Consider the following 22,901-nt stretch of genomic DNA (forward strand, 5'->3'; position numbering starts at 1 on the left):
GCACCTGTCCTGGACAGGTGCAGGCTTTCTCCCTTAACAGCATAATTCCATTTATACTATATTGAATATCTTAAGTAATCTAGAGATGACGAAGTACAATGGAAGATTGTGAAGATTATCTGCACTTACACCATTTTACGTCTGAGATCTGAGCATTGGAAGATTTCAAAACCCTCCAGGGTCCCAGAACCAGCCCCTGAAAGATAGAGAGACACAAGTGTACGCAGTGAGATACTCTCATCCTGTTATCTGGTTTGTCTCTTTTGCGTGGTTTAAGATATCCAAATTAAGTCCTGAAAACTCAACATCATTCAAGCTGTGAACCCCACGGGCACCCAGGGCTTCCAGGCAGGGCGACGCGATGTCACCTTTATCTGTAACCTGAGACACGGCGGCAGCAGGACAAACAGAGCAGCCTGAGCCGCTGGGGGAAAGCCCTGAACTCCACGGTCGCCAGGGCGCGCTGGGCAGCGGCAAGTTCAGCACAGGAACTTCTGGTCCTTCCAGCTGCGCGGGGTTTCCAGCGCGAGCCCTTCCTGGAAACGCTTTCTAAACCGCTTCTCTTGCGCAACTTAGCGGGCCGTCCCCTCCCTCCCGGCTGGGCTTCTTATACCTGCGGAGCCGGAGCCCGCCCGGAGCTGAGCCGTCCGTCCGCCCGCGCCGCCGAGCCGCGCTCTCCTCTCCCCGCCCGGGACCCTGCCCGCCCTGGAAGCGCCTCTCCAGCAGGTGGGTCGCGTTGCGGGCGGGGACCTCCCAGCCCTCGCCAAGCGGCGGGTCCCTGGCGCATCCCACTCCCCTTCCCTGGTCTACTGGCACCAGAGGTGCGCGCCCTCATCCCTCCAGGGGAAGCCACTCAACAAACTCAGCTTCCCCAAGTTTCGTAGCCCCTCGCTTCCCCGAGAGCACGTGCAGACGGGTCCGCAGCAGGGGAGACGGGGCCGCCCGAGCGCGCGATCCTGGGCTGAGGGGCTGTGCCCACCTAGGTGGTCTCAGATCTGAAGGAGGGCGCACTGCCCCGTAGCCAAGACCTGCAACCTCGTCTTGCATTTCCTTAAGATAATCTGCAATAGCTTTTCCGCTGAACCTCGTTTGGAATGCAGTTGGCAATGGAGAGTAAATAAAGCCTGGATTCCCGGTTTGCAGACAGGCGGGAGGAAGGTCGTTTGGGAATGGCTTAAGGTGGGTGTGAAATGGAGAGTGGGGGAGGGGACCGAGACCGCAGCCCATCCCCTCAGCCTCAGTTTCCCCGAGTGAAAAGTAAACAGCGCTTGGTCCCCAGGATACCCAAAATCCAGCTCTGACAAAGTGACACGCCGTGACTAAAGAGGCCTGTGGGTTTTAAGTGCTGGAAATCTTGTGAATGCTACCCCTATAACCCAATTACTTTGTTCATAATAACGCCGGGTTGGTTTTTGTAAGGAAACGACCCAGCTGTGCAGAGAAAGCCTCTGCTCGCCGAAGAACCTCGAAGTTCTTCCCCATTCACCACTCGAAGGGTGCTCGCCGCTGTCAAAACCCATCTCCAGCCTGGCTATGTGAGGATGTCCCATTCGCTGTAAATGGCAGCCACAGAAATGTCACTCACATGAAAGAACATTTTTTTTCTGATACAGTAGGTGTAATTTTATAAAATGGCACATTTATTTGAAGCAGTAACTTCTTTGAGATATGGCCTTTGGCAAGGCCCTGCAATGTTCCGAATGCTATAATTTAGCACTGAGATTGCATTGCGTGTGTTCTACCTCCACGGCAAACACTGCAAGCCAGAAACAGAGCAGAGCACTCGCCATTATCAGGCGTGGAGGCTGTCAATTCACTGCTGCGTGCGCTAGAGAAACTGGGTCAGAGCTCTCTCCGTTGGCCATGGTTATGGTTCGGCTGAAGTTCGTAGAACTTGAGGTTCACAAACTAATATATATAAACCCTGGCCCCTAACCTGACAGATTCCCATCCTTCCGGCCGGTGGCAGCTTGCTAACTGTTGTTTATAAGGAACCAAAGATATTTTCATAAGCCTGTTAAAAAAGTGAACACCCCAATCCTTGCCCTGTGTTGCCAGATTTTTAGACTGAAGGAACCCTGGGCAGCTCCAGCACTATGTGCCTCTGGTGGGACTGCAGCTATGTCCTGCACGTTATTGCTACTGCTGTTAATTAGTACTAGGAGGGATGAACTAAGCAAGGCGGAAAGGGTGCAGAGTTGCCTTTGCGTGTGAGTGGAGCTCACTCTGGAGGTGCCCGCAGAAACACGCGGGTGCTCCTGACCCTCCCGCCCAGCTCTCTGCGGCATTCGTCTTCTTACCCACTGCTGCCTGACAGTGGTCTCCTGGGAACATCTTCTATAGGCTGATAAGTTCTCACACAGCAGCAGCAGAGGGAAACACCACCACAGTGGTTTCTCACAACTTCAGGCTTTGCTACGGCACCCACGCGCTGGGGCTCTGTGGTTGTTCTTTGAGGAGATCATTTGTTAAGTGTCGGCAGGTACACCTGCCCGTGATGCCTACTAGAAGAATCTAGAAGAGGCTGCAGCTAATGCAGTTTTCTGGGGGAGCTTTTTGGGGGAGGTTTACAGGGCATGTGTTTGCTGCTTGGGGCACCGATAGCCCATGTCGGAGCACCTGGTTCAGGTCCCAGCTACTCCACTTCTGATCCACATTCCTGCTAAGGCACACCCTGGAAGGCAACAGATAATGGTTTACATGCTGAGGTCCCAGCCACCCACATGGGAAAGCTGAAAAATGGAGCTCTGGGCTCCCCGCTTCTGCCTGGCCCAACCCTGTCTGTTGCCGGCATTTGGGGAGTGAACCAGTAGATGTAGGCTCTTGATTCTCTGTCTCTGTCTCTCTCCCTGCCCCATCTCTCCTTCTATCCTTCTCTCCCTGCCTCTCAGTAAAATGAAAATGAGTAAAAGTTGTTTTTACAAAGGAAATAAAGTTTACAAAGACAAGGTCTCTGCAGTCACCTGTTCTTTACACGTCCAAAGAGAATGATTTACTGGTTAATTAGGAAGACTTCCTGCACAGCCCCACATGAGACATTGGCTCAGAGTTTTTGTTAAGTCACTTGTAAAGTGATTTGAATTATAAGAAACCAGTCTGAGAAGGAACAAAACTAAATAAATAATGGAAAGGATAATGAACGCTTAAACCAGTGCACGATAAGGAAACATACTTGGCCCGAAAACATAAACAGTTTGTTCTCCCAGTATCAGGAAGGAAGAACGAACACAGCCGGCTTTCGCTGCTTGAAGATCATGTTCAGAACTGCACCCCTGTAAGAGTGAGCGCACTCTCCTCCTGAGGGACGTCGTTCTGCTCTCATTAACTAAGCAGGGCGCTGACTGCTCACCGCACTCCCCTCTGCGTGTGCGGGAAGGCCGCACCGTGCCGCACCCTGGCAGTCACACAGTTCCGAAAAGTTCTGAGAGGAAGCTGTTCTCCTAAGCGGAGATCCTGTGGTCAATGCTAACACCAAGCTCAAGTTCACTTTTCATCTTAACAGGAAGGAAGGTGTGTGCAGAAGGGCCCTTGTGAAAAGCTAGGGACTCCAGTTCTGGATAAAAAAGCGGCTCAGAGGTGACTTGATGCAGCCACATAGTACACCTCTCAAAGAGCGATGGGAACACAAACTAGATGTCTCTTTCACCTCGGCCCCTCATATTAACAGAAAAAGATGTGCACCAGCAACAGAGTGAAGTTTCCCATCAGGTCATCAGAGCGCCGTGGCACCGGTCCTGTGGGCCTGTGAGCAGCAGGGAAGTAGACAGATGTGAGCTCAAGTGAAGCGGTGGTAGGGGTAGTTCTGCACAGCCTTTGTTCAGCTTTCTTTTCCTGCGTCCCAGGAGGTGAGTGTGGCCCCTCGGAGCTCCCACCCTCCCCGCCTGTCCCTCTGCTCTTAGCCCCGTGGCAAGCGTAGCTGTGGTTTGATCCCCTGCTGCGTCCTCCCTGGGACCAGAACCCCTGTTGCATAGCACGCAGCGGCCGCCATAGAGCGGCACAAAAATCCTGCCCAGATGTGATTGATAATCCTGATTGTAATTTCTCAAAGATGGTGACAGTGAGTGTGGATGCCACCTGCACTGTGCTTGTTGGCAGGGGGCAAAATCCAGAGTCCGCCGTCTGCACGTGGGGAGAAGCTGGAGACTGTTTCGTGGTGTCCAATGACCAGCTCAAGCTATTATAACTATGTATCTTAAACTAGCAAGTTTCTAGTTTAAAATACATTTTGGAGGGAGGTGGGGGGGAGCCACAACAATACAAAAGATGCATAAAAAATACATTTTACCTGCATATTAGTAATCCTTTTGTGTTACTATACTAAGTACCTTTCATGATAAATCTGTAACTACAAAACTTTGGATTCTAATAAAGAGTGACATGATGTGATTGAGGCACATCATGTGATTGAGAAGTCATCAAGACAGGAATATGGAAAATTTTTAAGTAATTTAAGTAAAACATTCTGGTAGTTCCTTAAAGCCTGGCATAATAAGCCAGTTGAGCAGTTCAAAGGATTCGTACACAGCCATCATGCTTCCAGTTGTTTCCTCTTCGGTACCGAAGTATTAAAGTGATTTCTTCATCTCATTCAGTCTCCTGACGTGGGTTGAGGAGAAAGCAATGAGCAATTGGTTAATGGTTCATTGCAGTTATCGTACCAGTGGGCCAGTTGGCACTTTCTCAGACTGAGTTCTTAATTGTGCTTCCCTCCTTCTGAGGAGAGCCTGAGAAACTGAAAGCTTTGGGGGTGGAGGTGCACAGAGTGCCCTGTGTCTACCGCCCCAAGGAAAACAAGACTCTGAAGGTGTCTGGTTCGCAGCCAAAACTGTGTTGGCCCCATGTGTTAGGTGACAGGTCTGGAGCCTTTGCTGGAACTTTGGAGAACGTGTTGTGATTTGGGTATTTGGTGTAAAACCTCCCACCATGGCGGATCTCCAGCTCTGAGCTGGCAGGTACCACGCAGGCACACCACTGAAAGGAGCAGAGGCTAAAAACCCAGGAATTAGAAGCCCTTTGATTTTATCAACTGATGCATCTCTCAAGCCTGTGGTGTCTGAGTAATAAAAACGGAGTGAGGAGCACGTGTCCAGAGCACTCTCTGGCCCCTGGGGTAGGAGATGGAGCATGGGAGGCCAGGGACAATCTGCAGCTCCTTCGGAGGGTCTCCACACAGGACAGTGGCACCTGGATCAGATCAGAAGTGGAGGAGCGTGGCACTCCGGAGAAGCTGATGGCGCCTGAGCCTCCCCCAGATTTCCAGAAATGAGCAGGAGATGCTTTGAAGCACAGTGGTTGGAGGGGCACCAGGGTTGGGGTCAGATCCATAGCAAAACTGACCTCATCTTGATTAATATTTACGGAACCCCTGGTGGCCTTAATAGGAAGATAAATGAATACTCCTATGAAAAAATTGCTCCAACAGTCCATTGAAAATTCGTGTTGTCCAGTTACTTCCTAAATATCTGAGTACAATAGACCTAGAAAAGCAAAATGATTCCTTGGCTCCAAGTTTCTAGGAGGGCTGCTGCAGCTCGTCACATTGAGCCAGTGCTGGCTGTGCCCGCTACTGTACCCACCAGAGGCCATCACATCAGTGAGGTCTTTCCCTGACAGTGGGGACCCACTAGTCGTGGGCCCAAGGCTGAATCTTTGGTGAACCACAGGTTTGTGAGTCATTCAGGATCTAAAATGTAAAAGGAGGCCAAGGTAAATTAACCCGGACCTGGCTGGTTCCCTCACCCTGTTGAAAGCCGCAGGCTGGAGCTGAGTGAACTAGCCAGCCCAGACAGCAGATAAAGAACCCATGTGGTGAAATCCTTGGCCAAGGAATCCTAAAACACTCTTAGTTTATTTAGACAGATGCTGCTGCGATTAGAGTGTGGCAACATGCATTAATGAGATTTTTAATTGAACTAAAATATCAACAAAGAGCTAAAATTAAAAAGAAGTAATTTTCCCCTGAAGTATAATTACATAGCTAATTTCAGCTCTGCAGTACCTCCCCCTCCTCACACTGTGCTGGGTGGTAGCGACCCGTGACCAGTGGAATCACTGCATTGCAACACATGCCAGAGGTAGTTTGTAGCCAGTTATTAGCAGTCTGTGTGCTAGCAGGTTTAGGCCTAAAACATTAATGCAAAGGCGATCTTTAGCTACATCATTGTGACTTGGTCAAACCATACAACACTCCCATTTCCTTTTGTGTCATTCTATCGGCTAGCATACATACTAATCATCAGTAAATTAGGTTGACATTATATGTCAAAATATGACATTAATAACATAATCTTATCAAACAACTGAAATAATCTGGTTTTTAGCAACCAACCTGCAGTGGTTTCTTTAAAGATGTTTAAGTGATAGATTTCTGTTAGTCTGTGGTTATTATTAACTCACATGGCTGCTACAACTTATTTTGCAAATCACTAAATGATGATTTATTCCTCTTCCCTCTAAGTAAAGATTGAGAGGGTATTTCAAAAAGTTCATGGAAAACCAATTTAAAAGATGTTTTTGTGGTATAAAATTTTTTTGAGTCTTCTGTATAAAAATATAATTAAAAATGAATCTTAATGAGAATGGGATGATAGAGGGAATGAGATGGGAGGTAGGATGGGAGTGGAAATGGGAGGGCGGATATGGGGGGAAGAACTGCTATATTCCAAAAGTTGTACCTATGATGTTTATATTTATTAAATAAAAGCTTTCTAAAAATGTTTTTGAAGTTCATGTATATAAGGAATCTTCCAAAATTTCATAAAAATACATATAAGAAACTATGTATGGATTTTAAGATTTTGGCATCAAAATAAACCTACTGTTTAATTCAATTTTTTCATGAATTTTATGAAATATCTCCATGCATATTATGTATTTTACAAATACAAGTTTTATGTACCTAGAATAAAAATTTATACTTGAATTTCAGGAGAGCCTCTCTTAGCTTTAACTGGTAACCAATTAGAAATAGACATTAACACACACTCAAAGTTTTCCAGCCTATCCTATTACTTTGCTCCAATTCTCACTCAGTTAAAAAATGTAGAAATACAGAAAAATATCTAGTAATCTTCCATGTCACATGACCCAATCCTGGAATACATTGAAGTGGCAATAACGTCTTCACTAACCTGGTTGCAAATTAGGTGATCTTTAAGTGGGATATTCTCGCACCTGTCGCCCTTTCCTGCCACCGTAGTTAACACGGAAGCCCGGGCTGCTTTCCCTTCTGCTTTGAAAACCCCTCTCTTGAATGCCTCTTCTCATCCTTCAGGTCTCAGCTTGACTTATGGTTGCCATGTAAAACACACAACACCCAGCCCAACTGCAATTTCATATTGAAGGCTTTTTAGTATAACTATGGTCCCAAACATTGGGGGTAGGGGAGGAGGTATTTACTGATACTAAGAAATCATGCATGTACCTGAAATTCAAATCCAATGGGCTATCATATTTTTATTTGCTACATCTGGCAACCCTCACTTTACTTGGGCCTCCGTAGGGAGACTTCAGACAGACCAGCTCTCAGAAAGGGATAATCCCTACTCCTGGCTACGTTTTCTATTCCATCACCCTGCTGTGTATTTCTCAGAGCAGTTCTGCCATCTGAAATAGCCTTACTTATATTGCTGTGTGTATAGTCCAATTTCCTGACAGTAGGGTGCACATGCACACACTGTTTGAAGCACACCCGCTCAGAGATCTGGGATGGCCCCAAAAAAGGGGTTACCATTTTGCAGCTACAATACAGCTGTCCGTATTCTTCACCCACCTCTTTTTGTTCTCAGGATGTAGGCCATGGTACACAACAGGCACCCAGGAAATATCTGGTGAAGCGACGTGCTAATATGTGTATTAAAGGAAAGATTTTGAAAATACGCATAAATATCACCAAGAAGAAATTACCATGCAAACGGAGCTACTTTAAAGCATAAGGCTAAAATATCATATACATTTATATTGTGAAATAACTTACACAGAAACTAAATCAGGATTGAACTGTCCAGCAAATCTGTTGCTTGTGGGCACAATTTTTTATAAACTGTAATCAGCAATCTTGCAAACGAGGTCTTCTGATTTTGCCACACTAACACGCACCTGTCAGTAAATGGAATATGCTAGGACAGGGGTGTGCCATTTTCCCTGAAGAGGCTTGGTCTCACTACATGCAGAAACAGCTCAGTGAAGAAGGTGGATTCAGTACACATTGAGTGCACGGTTTTTACCTTTTTAAAGTATATTTTGCTTTCCAGTTTTCCCTGGGAAATATTAAAACAAATGCTCTGAATCACAAGAAAGCCGACACAGTTGCTGAACTCCTGCTCGCCCCATTGCCTTCAGAAGGGAAAAGATATTTGATAGATGGGCTTTAGCTCACTCTAAGTATGTTGTCAAATTATCAAGGACTTTCATCAGGGTTTGAAATTTAGAAGCACTAACAAAACAGTTAGAACTTAAAAAAAAAAAAAAAAAAAACCCTGGTTACAGGCACCGAACTGAACTGAGAAATCCTGTGACATCGTATACAGGTTGAAGGTGCCATTTACACCCAGCTCCCAGAAGGTGCCATGCCAGACCACTGTGTGCTACGACAGCAATGGGTGTACGTGCATGTGTGTGTCCTGAGTGGACAGTGTGTGGGGAGTTCCCATGTGGGAATGGATGAGCATATCACAATTCATCTTTGTGTTCTTGGACTGGCATCTACACATCATACTGAATCTGCTAAAAATTAAAATAATAAATATGAAGCCAGTAGTATGGCTTCATGCAAATGATGGATGAGCTATTGCACTGTTGCACGTAAATGTTGCTGGTAAGAAATAGCATTCTACACTCAACTGAACTATATATAACCCCTGTGCCCCTTGGAAGACAGCGTTTCAAGGTTTCCCTGAGAGGGTCCAGAACGAGGCGTACCTGAGGCTGCCATCATGCCTTCGGTCAAGCTGGCATCCCTGACCCTCTCTTCCTTTCCAGGCCTGCTAAGGCACACACTTTATGCCTCCGGTTTTCCTAAGAATTTTGGCCTCTCTGCCAAAGGTTGCTTAAAGAACAAGCTTTAAAGCAGAAGAAATATTTCTACCACTCCTAACAACTTTAAAAAACTCTCTTCTCTGTCTTTTCTGCCTCCTGAAAAGAAACACACATTATAAACCTTTTTTGATTTCCAGTGGCTCTCAACCAGGGTTGCTCTTTAGAATCATTGAAGTTTGCTTGGGTTTCATTTGTTGAATTGATTCCCTGGGGCTCAGCCTCAGAACAGTTGATTCCTGCCCTCAGGGGGTGGCTCCCTAGCATTGCATTGTCACAGCTCCTCCTGGGAGGCTGAGTGCTGCTAGCTGATGTGGGAGGGAGCTAGAGAGAGGTTTAAGGCAGTGGTTCTCAATCTGGGCTAAACATTCCGGTCTTCTGGGAAGCTTGTCCAGGCTGCAGCCCAGACCAGTGCCGGGTGGACTGAGACTCTCCAAGAGCCTGGCTTTTTGGGCCAGTTCTGCATGCGATGTGACAGTGCACCACGGCTGAGAACCACTGACTCCTAATCTAACTATTTGCAGGAATATTGTATTTTCATAAGCCGTAGTGGTTCTAAGAAGTTACTTCAGTGAGTGAAGAGAAACAGGATACAAGGCTAGCAAGACATCTGTCTGTCCGCACCCCCTAAGCCTAACCCGGCACACGAGGCCTTCACTGCCCACATTCCTTAGGGTGGGTCCCAGGATACTGCTTCCTAGGACTAAAAACTGTAGGTTGTGTTGACAGCTTTGTCTTCGGAGTTGGTTTATGATTATCTCCATTTGTCACAGGGAACTTGTTTTTTTTTTTTTTTACATTTTCAGTTTGTTTAATTACGTAAGACTAGATGAGTGAAGAAACAGGTCTGCTAATGACGGGTGTAATTAAGATTGATTCTTGAAGGAATTTATCTTCATTTGTACTTTCCGTAGATTTTTCAGAATATAAGAAATAAGAGGAATGTGTGGAGACTAATTTTTTCTTTCAGGGCCATGTGCATCAGAGAGAGGGGAAGATTTTCTTTTCCTTGTCTTCCACAAATGGTATTGTGGAAGAATAAGTAAGTATGTAGTTATTTTTCTCTTCAGTCCATGAATTCTTTAGGGAATGATCTGTGTTCCAAGTGCAAGACACAAAGGTGCCCACCCTTTAGAAGAATTATAGTTAGGTTTCCAAACCTTCTTATTCAGTGAAATTGGTAGCGGAGTCTATTCCAGGGCATCAGGAATGGCCAAAGTGCCACTTGGCCCCAGGCCGCTAATAAACAAAGGACTTCCAAAACTTGATTTTGACACCTCTGAATGAAGGCTAGGACTATGGCCCATCATATAGCTTTGAACTTGTGTCCATTTATTAGATTATCCACGTTCCACTGTCGGGCTTGTATATGAACTTAGGGTTTAACAATCTGTGTCCTCTCCTAAAACATCACTCATTGGCATTGTATTTTAATAATGTTTTTGAAATACTGACCTTTTAAAAGTATGAACATTTAAAATATTTTTTGTGTATACAGACAAGATTATCCTAAATTTTATATGCAAAGGAAAAAGAGCTAGAATAGCCGCAATAGTTTTGAAAAAGAACATAATAGAAAGCACTACTTTACCTGATTTTAAGATTGATTGTGTAGTTACACCCATCAACACTGTGAGGTTATACATAGAGCTAGATACACAGATCCTTGAAAGAGCATCAGGAACCCAGAGAGAAACCCACAACTCATTCTTGGCAAAGGTACAAGAGCAAGTCAATAAAATAAGGAGAAGTTTTTCAACAAATGGTAATGCAACAGTTAGATACTCATAGAGGAAAAAATGAACCTTGACCTAAACTAACACTTTATACAATATCAAGTCAAAGTGGATAACACTTTTAGAAGTATTCAGGACCAAGTGCTTCATGAAACATTTGGAGATATTAAAATCATAATCCATTAAATAAACTGGATATCACCAAGTTTAAAAACTTTTCTTCTATGAAAGGCTCTGTTAAGACATGGAAAACAACAAGCTATAGACTGGGAGAATCTATTTGCTAATCACATATCTGACAAAGGACTTATATGTAGAATATATAAAGAATTGTCAAAATTCAGCCTTTTAAAAAAGAGGTCCAATTAGAAAATAATGAAAGATACAAAAAGACTTCTCACCAAAGAGGACATACAGGAGGCAAATCAGCACACACAAAGATGTTCAGCATCTTGAGCCATTAGAGAAGTACAACTGAAAACCTCAGTGAAATATCAGAATGGTTAAAAAAAAATTGTGGCACTCGTCAATTGCCTGTAGGGACATTAATGGAGCAGCACTCTGACCCAGCTCAGCACCTGCACCTGCCATCCACCCCAGTTGCCCTCCTGGATCTTTACCCCAGAGAAACACAAACTTAGCTGCACAAACTTGCCCAGGAAAACTGACAGCAACTCTATTTGCAACAGCCCACACCAGAAATAACCAGATGGCCTCCTTGACATAAGGTGTTCAGCAAATTGCTGATTGTCTATATCGTGGAACACTATGCAGGTATAAAATTAAAAAGCTATTAATACACACAAATGGATTCCCGAGGGCATTGTGCTGAGTGAAAAAGTGTCTGTTTTTATTTTTTTGACAGGCACAGTTAGACAGTGAGAGAGAGAGAGACAGAGAGAAAGGTCTTCCTTCCATTGGTTCATCCCCCAAATGGCCGCTACGGCCGGCGCGCTGCGCTGATCCGAAGCCAGGAGCCAGGAGCTTTCTCCTGGTCTCCCATGCAGGTGCAGGGCCCAAGCACTTGGGCCACCCTCCACTGCCTTCCCGGGCCACAGCAGAGAGCTGGACTGGAAGAGGAGCAACTGGGACAGAATCTGGCACCCCAACCCGGACTAGAACCTGGGTGCCAGTGCCGCAGGTGGAGGATTAGCCTAGTGAGCCGCGGCACCAGCCAAAGTGTCTGTCTTAAGAGACTTAGGTATTCTGTGATTTCATTTAATATTCTAAAAATGACAAAATTAAAGAAACAGGGAACAGTTTACGAGAGTTGGTAGTTGGGAGGGGGCCCAGTATACCGAGGGGTAGTGAGGGGGAAACTGGTGGTCGTGGAGTAGTGTGTATCCTGCTTGCAGAGGTGACGAGAGTCTGCACAGGAGATGCAATGACAGAAATGTGCACATGCACAGGCCTGTGCCCGCGTCCTCATCTGGGCATCGTGCTACGGCTGTGAAAGGTGTAGCCACTGGGGGAGACTAAGTCAGGGGGCACCCCGGGACCTCTCAAACTATCTTTACAGTGTCCTAAGAATCTCCAATTATTTCAGATAAAAAGTTGGGTTTTTCAAAATAAGCATTGATTTGTTAAGAATCTGCATTTAAAGTATATGACTTTTGCCATCCTGTGTGGACACGTCCATGATTTTAACATGCTGGAATCCTCCAAAGTTGGGATTGGCCTGGGCCTCTGACTCTGGGAGGTAAGAGACATCAAAGGCACAAACAAAACTAGACAGGTCCAGCATCTGGGAGGCCTGGTCGGGAACGCCCCAGAAGAACGCCCCCTCGGGCTCCCAGGGCTTAGGATGGGAGCCTGTGAGCACACCCCTTCTGGACCCCTCCTGGTCCCTTTCATGTGCTTCCCCCAAAAAATCAAGTCAGCCTCCCACTCCCTCCCTCTCTGTGACCCTGCTCCCTCGTCCTGCACCGTCAGCTTTACCTCCGAGTCACTGGGTGCCGGCCCCTAACCACACAAACACCCTGTGGGTAGCTCGACCTCTCTCCACTCTGCTCTCAAGGAGGCTCTCCGGCTGACGCAGCTACAGGAAGAGAAGCCAGCCCTGCATTTCCCAAGCCAAGAGCTCTTCCTCTTGGGTTTCCTGCTCCTTAACTGAGGTTTGCGGAGCACCCACCCACGGGGCCAAAGGAGGAGAGAGCACTACGCTCCAACTTTTTTTTTTTTTTTTTTTTTTTTTTTTTTTTTTTTGACAGGCAGAGTGGATAGTGAGAGAGACAGAGAAAGGTCTTCCTTTTGCCGTTGGTTCACCCTCCAATGGCCGCTGCGGCTGGCGCACTGTGCTGATCCAAAGCCAGGAGCCAGGTGCTTCTCCTGGTCTCCCATGGGGTGCAGGGCCCAAGCACCTGGGCCATCCTCCACTGCACTCCCGGGCCACAGCAGAGAGCTGGCCTGGAAGAGGGGCAACCGGGACAGAATCCGGTGCCCCGACCGGGACTAGAACCTGGTGTGCCGGCGCCGCAAGGTGGAGGATAGCCTGTTGAGCTGCGGCGCCGGCTCGCTCCAACTATTTTTTTTTTTTTTTTTTTTTTTTTTTTGACAGGCAGAGTGGACAGTGAGAGAGAGAGACAGAGAGAAAGGTCTTCCTTTTGCCGTTGGTTCACCCTCCAATGGCCGCCGCTGCAGCCGGCGCACCGCGCTGATCCTGGCAGGAGCCAGGAGCCAGGTGCTTTTCCTGGTCTCCCATGGGGTGCAGGGCCCAAGCACCTGGGCCATCCTCCACTGCACTCCCTGGCCATAGCAGAGAGCTGGCCTGGAAGAGGGGCGACCGGGACAGAATCCGGCGCCCCAACCGGGACTAGAACCCGGTGTGCCGGCGCCGCAAGGTGGAGGATTAGCCTATTGAGCCACGGCGCCGGCCTCGCTCCAACTATTTTAACCCATCTTTCCCTCCATGATGCTTCCTCCTGCTTACCACCTTTCCTGTTTTTGTATTGCATCATCTGACATCTAAAAGTAGAACCAAGAGACTAAGTCTTTGCATAAGAAACCTCAATAGCACCATGAACCCATGTTTACACACAGCTCTGTCTCACGTGGGTGTAGCCACCTTCTTTATAAAGCGCTTACTGGAAAACACAGCCCCAACTTGAGGTCTCTTGTGGTTTTGTGTGCATAAATCCTAGTTTATTTATTTATTTATATAAAAGGAACTGATTTCATGTATTTCAAGCATAGTTTTAAGAACATGATACTTCCCACCCTCCCACCCTCCTCCCCTTTTTTAATTTTTGAGTTGATGCACTTTCAATTTATAATCACAAGCTTAATCATCAACTTAATAAAAAATTCTTATATTTTTCCAAGGGTTCAGAATCAAATTCTTCCTTAGAAGTACTTTTGATTTTTTACATGCTGTTTATTACATCACCCAACATGGTTACCATGGATCTGAGATCTTTTTCATTAAAAATACTAAAATATGGTGCTGTCCTAAATTATCATGCAAGCAGATCTTGTGACAAAGGCGTGTATGCAATGACTTATTAGGGACATGATTCCAGGAGGCCTAGCCAGGGGACCTGGGAAAGACAGTGCAAGGCTGACTTAAGTTGTCCACAGCTACGTATGACCGGTGCTGCATTCCGCTGGGACTTGCTGAGGGTCCGAATGTAAAGTGTCAGCCAGAGGAAGCACTGAGCCATGGAGTCCTAAGCCCCACTGGTCTGCAGTGGCCACCAGGGTTGTGCATGTCTGAGCACTGGGCTGGCACAGGTCTCAGAGAAGCCCAGGACAAGAATCAAGAGACCACATGTAGGGTCCCTATTAGGCACAGGATTCTGAGCGGGTTCAGTTATTGGCTACAGACCAGAAGCAGAACCAGGGTGACCCGAAATGGAGCTCATGTGGCAAAAATATCACCACCCTTACAGTTTACTCACTTGCACAGGAGTAACTGACTGCCCAATGAATAACTATACAGTATTTCTATTAAGTCAGTGATATTTTCCTGTCTATTATATTTGTTCAGTGGTGTCTTTGAAATTTGAGAGCAAAACTAAATTTTCATGGCTGGGGTAAGAGCCCAAGTAGACTGACAAGCCTCTTGTAAAATAAAGTGATTTTGCATCTGTGTTTTTGATAAACTCATATGCTCAAAGGCCATTTCACACAGGGTTTAGGACATAAGCAGGGAGAACAGGAGCCTCTTGTCACTGTATTCTAGTTCAGGTTCTTTTTTATATATTTACAACAATCAGTAGTAGAAGCATGACTAACCTCACTGCATAGACTTTATGAAGGTTTAAAAATTACTAGAAAATAAATTCAATAATTAAGTTTCTGAAGACTCGTAAAATAGCCAGTTCATTGAGCCTTTACTATGTCTCGTCTCCAGAACTGTTTTGAGATATGTGGACGCATCGAATTCTGTCTCTCAGGCAGGTGCTATCAAGATCTCATGTTAAAGATGATGAAGTTGAGGCACAGAGAGTTCGAGTAACTTGCCCAGAGGGACAGTAAGAACGTCCTGTCTTTCTTTACTCATCCTCCAGGGGCCAGCAGGGTGGAGTAGCGAGTCAATCCGCCTCCTGCAATGCCAGCATCCCACAGGGGCACTGGTTCGTGTGCCGGCTGCCCCACTTCCAATTCAGCTCCCCGCTAATGGCCTGGGCAAAGCAGTGGAAGATGGCTCTAGGGTTTAGGTCCTTCGTGAGAGACCCAGATGAAGCTCCTGGCGTTGGCCTGGCCCAGCCCTGACAGCCATTTGGGGTGTGAACCAGTGGATGAAAAAGTCTCCCTCTCCCTCTCCCACCCCCTCTCCCCCTCTCCCCCTCTCTCTGTAACTCTTTCAAAACACAAACAAAAACCCTCCCTTGCTATTTTCCTGCTCTTATACTGCTCCGCATCAGTCAGTAACCGATCAGCCGCCTCCTCTGTATCTCACACTGAGACTGGGACGCAGAGCCCCTGTACTCCACCCTTCTCCTGTTGTGAACACGAGTTCACTAAGCGTTCAGTGGTCCTCTGAGCACTGCAGATAGATCATTGGACATGAGTAAGCGAATCCTTCAAACTAGTGCTGGGAAGACAAGAATTCTAAGAGAAATTCAGTAGACATAGGAAATAACAGTCTTAAGTATAGATACTAACCTAGTTTACTGCTTGAGATAAGACACTATTTTTAAATTTCACAAATATTTAAAAGTAATACAGCCACATTGTTCGTAATATCAGTTTTAATTTTGCCCAAACTGAAATAAATGCAAGTTAAGTATCTTTTACTTTTTACATTTAAACACCTTCAATGTTTTCTTATGATGATCTGTCAGCTCACATCTTTTGCCCAATTTCTTAATGAGCAATTGATTATTTTTTATTGATCTGTGTGAGTTTGGAACATTTTTCTCAGTTTGTTCATTATCTCCTGACTTTGCTTACTGGTTCTGCTTTACAAGAATTATTTTTACGTCATCCCATTTGTCTGTCTAAAATAGTATAATGATGTAAGGAAAAGGCCTCCCCTATAGAATAATTTCCATGACTGCTCCTAGCTCTTAGTTGTAGCTTCTTTTTTAAAAAGTTCAGTCTTTCATACCTTTTGATTTACTGGGACTAGACTGAGTATAGATTCCGTTTTTTCTTCCGATTGGCTGTTGAGCTGTCCCAACATTAGTAACTGAACAATCCACATTTTCCCCCGATGGCTCGAGATACCATCTTCATCACAAATGTTTGGGTCCATTTTTTTTTTTTTTCTTGGTTCAACAGAGATTTTTTTCCATTCCTTTGGTGGTACCATGTTATTTATTTTAGCTCGATAGGGCTTTTCTTATTTAATAGGATGAGCATCCCATTCCTTACCCAAATTTTCAAAATTTATAGGTTGGAACTATGAGTTCAATACATTCAATATCATTGTAATGTACCCCCACAGTTTAAAAAAATCCATGTCTTCGTTTTTCACTGAATCCCATTATTCAATAGACGCTTTTTTCTAGTGATTTTGATAATTAAGTCACATATGAAAATATGTATAACAATTTTCACTCAAATTTGGAAACACTTGAAATCATTAGAAGATTTAAACGTTAGCCACTTAGACTAATTTCCTGATGTAACTCTCATTAATTTTTCCATGCCCAGACTATTAATATTTTGTTGGGTATCTGTGTTATTATCTTTCAGTTATGGATAAAATGTGTACAGAGGCACTTCCTCTTACTATGAGTTCTCCAGAAAAGCAAGAAACCATCTGTATTTTTGGCACTGGTGATTTTGGAAGATCACTGGGATTGAAAATGCTCCAGTGTGGTTACTCTGTTGTGTTTGGAAGTCGAAACCCTCGGATGTCCAGCCTGATGACCAGCGGGGCGGAGGTCCTGAGCTATTCAGAAGCAGCCCAGAGGTCTGACATCATCATCCTAGCAATCCACCGAGAGCATTACGATTTTCTCAGGGAACTAACGGAGGTTCTCAGTGGGAAAATACTAGTTGATGTCAGCAACAACGTCAAAATCAATCAGTATTCAGAGTCTAATGCAGAGTACCTTGCTCGGTTGATGCCTGGAGCCCACGTAGTAAAAGCATTTAACACCATCTCAGCGTGGGCTCTCCAATCAGGAGCACTGGACGCAAGCCGGCAGGTAAGATAAAAGGAATCTGCACTCCAGCTTTGTACACTGAATCACTCTACGCGCCCTTCCCCAAGGATTCTAAAATACAACTCCAAAATAAAATACCTACTAGAAATTTCACTTTGCTTATATGTGCCAAGAGGAATTTTCTTGGATTTGACCAGGGAGAACAGTCAAATTTGCAATTCATTTCTCACTCTGCACCTATTTTAGTCTGATCAACTTTTAGTCTGCTGGAACCTGGTGGACCAGTTTCTGAAGACCTCTTGTCGGTACCAAAAACCAGTGGAGCTCAGTGGAGATTCTTTCCCATTCCCACACAAAGTCTGAAATTGATTGTATTGATGCACGCAGGTATCACAGGGATGCGGCATCTACAAATATACACGATCAACTTGCTCAAGTGTAGAACCATTGGTATGATCAGCTTAAAACCATCCTTGACTAAAATCTCTAGTACCTAACTATCCAGCACACATGTAGAAGTTCAAAATAATACCCTGTTAGGTATGATAATTCTAAATCCTTGAAAAATGGTCTACTGTTCATTCCATGACATTGTTCTCTGTACTTCTTAAGTTTGAATATCCCTTAACCAAAATGTTTGGGACCAGAAGAACTTCAGATTTTGGATTTCTTGGGATTTGGGGATATTTGCATATGTATATGTAATCTACACATACACACATATTATATATTATATGTTATGAGATCTCTTAGGGATAGGACCCAAGTATAAACATGAAATGGATTTGCCTCATGTACACCTTTTTACATATAGCCTGAAGTTATACTATTTTGCATAGTACTATACATATTTTTAATAATTTCATACAGAATTTTCTGCTTGGTGCCTGTTGTCAGCACTCAAAATGTGTGGGAAGTTGGAACATTTTTGATTTCAGATTTTTGGATTAGGGATTGTCAACCTATATAGATTTACAAAGTAATTATTAAATAAAAAGCAAATACAGAATGAATTACTTTCGCCCAGGTTTTTGTCTGCGGAAACGACAGCAGAGCAAAGCAGAGAGTGATGGATGTTGTCCGTAACCTTGGACTCACCCCACTGGACCAAGGGTCTCTGCTGGCAGCCAAGGAGATCGAGAACTACCCCCTGCAACTGTTTCCAATGTGGAGGTTCCCCTTCTATTTGTCTGCTGCACTGTGCATCTTCTTCTTTTTCTACTGTGTTATAAGAGAAGTAATCTACCCTTATGTATACGAAAAGGAAGACCATACGTTCCGCTTGGCCATTTCCATCCTGAACCGCATGTGTCCTATAACGGCGCTGACGCTGCTTGCTCTGGTTTACCTCCCTGGAGTTATTGCTGCCATTCTACAGCTGTACCACGGTACAAAGTATCGCCGCTTCCCCAGCTGGCTTGACCACTGGATGCTTTGCAGAAAGCAGCTTGGCTTGATAGCTCTGGGATTTGCCTTCCTTCACGTCCTCTACACGCTGGTGATTCCCATGCGTTATTATGTGCGATGGAGGTCAAGGAACATAACCGTGATCCAGGTGGGTCTCTACTCTCTTATATTTCCCCACTTCTTGCAGCAAAGAGGAACCTTGCGATCTCATTTTTCATTGCGTGATTATAGAGGATCACTTTCCTAAGCATCTTTATCTTTAAAGTAACTGGAATTAGACATGTCATGCCTGGTGTTTTATTTTCCTCCTTACATGAATCCAGTTGAGATCTCATACAACTATTGAGAATAGAATTTGGATTTCCAGGTTTATTGGATCCAGAGCTGTATTCCCACGGCTCACTGAGATGCTGGCAAACTGAAAGATTTGAGGGCAGAGAAAACCTAGTGACACCCACTTGAATTCCTTCCCGTGGCAGTCAACAAATGCAAGCAAACTCATGTATTTTCAAGCTTCTATTTTTATGTATGCTGCTTCATTTTGGAAGTCAAAACCAACCCTCTTGTAGCTAAGGAGGCCACGGCAATGCAAAGGAACTCACAAATTGGTATTGTCATACCCTTAATGTGACTTGTGAGTTGTCCTCAATAACTAGAAAACTAAGCAATTCTGAGCAAATATAAAATATTATCTTAAGCATACTCCAAAGATCAAAGAGAACCAGCGCAAAGAGTCTTAAAACAGTCCAAGAGGGAATCCTCTAAGTCAGTTCCAGTTTACAACTGTTTTTGATCATTCTTACTGCAGTCTCAAAGCTTAGTCAATAACACATTGATGATGCTTCTAGAGTTTCTGTACATTATTTCTCTAACAATAGCATGGAGGTTTCTTGTGAAGGGCCTGATTCCTCTCAAACAGTGGGAAAAACTCAGTTGATGCTACTACCATATAATAAGCCTGGAAGAACCCAAGCCTTCCGAGTGTGAATAATCAACATATAAAGCAGAATAAGAATTCTGATGCAATCATTTGAGAACATCGAGTTACCATTGTTGACTGTTTAGGGAGGAACAATGGGTGTATCCGGGAAGCCTGCTTGTCCTAGCGCTGCCTGAGATTTATGAACACAGAAGGAAACCATTGCCTGACTTTGAGAAATTGACAGGTTGGAAGAGAACAGCCTTCTATCTCAAATGGGTGGTGAATCTGTGCAGGCCCCTGCTGCTGCTTTTCCCAGGGGCCATGGGGCTGGTGTTGAGATTAGCTTTGTGGTTTCACACCAACAAGCTTCTTTAACATATGTTTCCTAATGTCTTGCAAAATCCAGAAGTTCATGCCACTTCCTCCTCTGAGTCAAGGGCTGAGTTAAGTCAAAGAGAAGACAGTATGATGGCGGCCGCTGATGCAGGCTGTGTTAGGTAGGTTTGAAGAAAAGGGCCAAACAAAGGAAAAAGAAGATGACTTATTTTTGGAAGTCAAGGCGATCGTAAATACTGCCATAGTAAATTCTCGAGTTTCATGTATTCCTTAATTTTGCTTTCACCAATCTGGATGTCTATTGTAGAGAACTACTTTTTACAGGAAACATATTGCAATTGGTTGGAAGTGACCATGCTTGCATATATGCAAATCTATACAGTTGTCGTAAGATCTGTAAGAAACAGAGAAAGGAAAGACTGAGCAAAAATGGAAGGCTAGCACTTTGGATTTTTTCAGTGTACAATAAACAAGGCAAGGTTGATAAAAGCCCTTGCACAAAAATGTTACGGTAAACCAGAATTTTAGCTAACGTGCTAAAAAAATTTCAAAGTTGTACTATGTTACTGGTATTATTTAGGCATTGTGCTATGCTTTGTAAATCATATATTCCAAATATTGTTTAATACTAATTATCAATGAAAATAATTTCTAGTATAAAGATTTAGGTCCTGTAATCTGTATTTGTCTGTTATAATTTTCAAAATTAAATGAAATTCTGGAAGTGTACATGTGACCAACACATAGACGAGAGTTCTGGAAAGCTGTGGGCAGAGAGGTCTGGGCGGGAGTTGGTACGCAGACTTGGTTCCTTCTCATTTCCTGTGGGGCTACAGGATGGTTCTTTCTGTGCAGATGGTGCAAAATATTGGCATTGTGTGTGTGACGTCATTCTGCCTACTCTACAAGGGCAATTTGTTTGCCTTTCATTTTTGCTTTTATTGTCACATATTGTATGTGACACTGTACAAAGTGGTTAAAATATATTAGACTATCCTCCACCATCCAGGATCTTTTTGAATAAAACTTTTCAAAGACAGTTCTATATATTCAATTTCCTTCCTGTTGATTTAATTTACTAAGGCTTTATAGCCTCATACATGGTATATGTATTTAATAGCCATATAATATCCACCAAATGGGCATTTATTTAACCAGAGCCCTCACAGAATATATAGCCTATTTCTATTTCTGATTACAACAAATAACATTTCAAGAATATTTTTACACTTATTAACATTTTCCCATACATTCAGTTATTTCCTCAAAACACTTGTCAGGAATTGGGATTAAAGAAGTTTCGCTGGCATTTGCTCTATGCTGCCAATTTCCATCTAAAATGACTTTATCAATGCCAGTAACATTGGATTAGGGTGTTCGTTGGTTTCATCACACCATTACAGGTTTTGTTTTCTCTTTCAATTTGTGCTTACTTATAAACACCTGCAAAGATACACAGAACATATGCTCCTTTGATGTATCCTTGATCAACCTAAGCTGGACGACACTGAGCAGAGCCGTGGTGTGTGGTGCTGACTCAGGGCAGCAGGGAGAAGCCAGGAAAACCTCACTGCTCTCCCGTATCCTGCAGAACCGCCGTGTGTGCTGGGATTGGGGCCTGCTCTCTGGCTAAAGAGTTCAAGTCCTGGTCAGCTGGTCTAGGGATGCGTTGGAGCTAACCACACTGCTCAGTAAGAGTAAACCAGTAAAACAACCAGGGGCTGTCTCAAAAAACTAGGAAGTGCCACACCTGGGGAGAATGCTCTAGCTGGGGGCTCTGTGCTGTGCTCAAGGCCTTGGAGCAAGCCCAAAGTTAGCTCTAAACCTGGCCCTCACAGCCGTGTTGCCAGGCCTGCTCTTTAGCCCCAAGCACAGGGCTCTGAGCCCCACCAGCAGAGCAGAGCAAAGCGCTCTCCTCCCAACCCTCCTGACCCTCAATCAATTTAAGCATCTTAACAACAGCTGACTCCTCCAGTTTACATAAGGAAGCAGTTTAGAAGAGATCGAAATAAGTCCCTGGAGTGAACTATGTTCCTTTTAACAAACTGTCTGACATTAAGAAATTAGCCTAAATGCCTTTCTGTATTCATAGGAAAATGTTTGTTGAGTTCACAGACCTTTTGTTTTGTACACCTTCCCTGTGTTAAGGGATAAAGCTTTTGTAAATGTATACTCATTAAATGTTCCTTTAAAAATATTTTCTAGTTCTGTTTCATTCTGCTCTTGACTCATCTGCGTTCCCAAGAAAAATTGTCCCTGGGTGGGTTTGAATCACAGTTGTTCCAGCATCTGGGACTGAAGTCCTTTATTTCGGGGATGAGGAAAAGGGCCGTGTCCTGGTGTGAAGGCACCTGAGCGGGTTTGTGCTTCATGCAATACAGAGAGAGCTCAGCTGGGGGGTAAACGCCAGTGTGTCCTTGAGCACTGTCCTCAGAGAAGGGTGGCACCTGCTGGCTCAACAGGGGGAGACCTGTACTATCCCACGCTGGAGTCATGGGAGATCAGGACACAAAGCCTTCCTGCTGTGGGCAGACACCACCAACCAGGGCAGAGGGTTGAGAGAGCAGCGGATTTAGACTGTGTGGCCGGACACTGGACACCTTGCACGGGTTCTCAGCTGCAGCCTGAAGCCTCTTCCTATGCCTTTAAAAGCAAAATAAAATCTGATGAAGAGAGGGCACACAGCCTGGAGTAAGCCAGAGGCAAATGGAGAAGCCCCTACTCCGAAGCTGCTTCAATTAGAAATTCACTCAAGAGTTCCCCATGTGTTTATTGTTCAGGGATCACAAGCAGCCAAGATAAAGAGGCCTGTTTATCCTGCCTTTCATCTCGGGGAGCTCGAAAGATCTGGAACTCCTCCCAAAATCAGGGGAAAAGCAGTCCAGACACAGAGCCACAGAGGGCAATGCT

The 22,901-nt window shown here is 44.6% G+C and overlaps 1 protein-coding gene and 1 long non-coding RNA gene across 3 annotated transcripts in view; one reads left to right on the top strand and one right to left on the bottom strand.

The window, feature by feature from the left end:
• Positions 1-264: 264 nt before the first annotated feature.
• STEAP4 (STEAP4 metalloreductase) lies at positions 265-22,188 on the top strand. 2 transcript variants are annotated; one of them, XM_089315844.1, is made up of 4 exons: positions 265-726; positions 10,004-10,075; positions 16,911-17,368; positions 18,354-22,188. In XM_089315844.1, the coding sequence occupies exons 3-4, from the start codon at positions 16,913-16,915 to the stop codon at positions 18,978-18,980; spliced, it is 1,083 nt and encodes a 360-aa protein (XP_089171970.1). In that variant the 5' UTR covers positions 265-726; positions 10,004-10,075; positions 16,911-16,912; the 3' UTR covers positions 18,981-22,188. The 2 variants fall into 2 exon arrangements, with proteins under 2 accessions (XP_089171970.1, XP_089171969.1); XM_089315843.1 differs by lacking the exon at positions 10,004-10,075.
• Positions 19,824-22,901, bottom strand: part of LOC149121850 (uncharacterized) — a 62,434-nt gene continuing 59,356 nt past the window's right edge. The window contains exon 3 of the long non-coding RNA XR_016222809.1: positions 19,824-22,634. This is a non-coding gene — a long non-coding RNA (uncharacterized LOC149121850). The remainder of the gene's footprint in view (positions 22,635-22,901) is intronic.

The sequence above is a fragment of the Oryctolagus cuniculus genome, chromosome 16, assembly GCF_051225735.1.
Source record: "Oryctolagus cuniculus isolate XC-2025 breed Fujian yellow rabbit chromosome 16, ASM5122573v1, whole genome shotgun sequence".
Lineage (NCBI taxonomy): Eukaryota > Metazoa > Chordata > Mammalia > Lagomorpha > Leporidae > Oryctolagus > Oryctolagus cuniculus.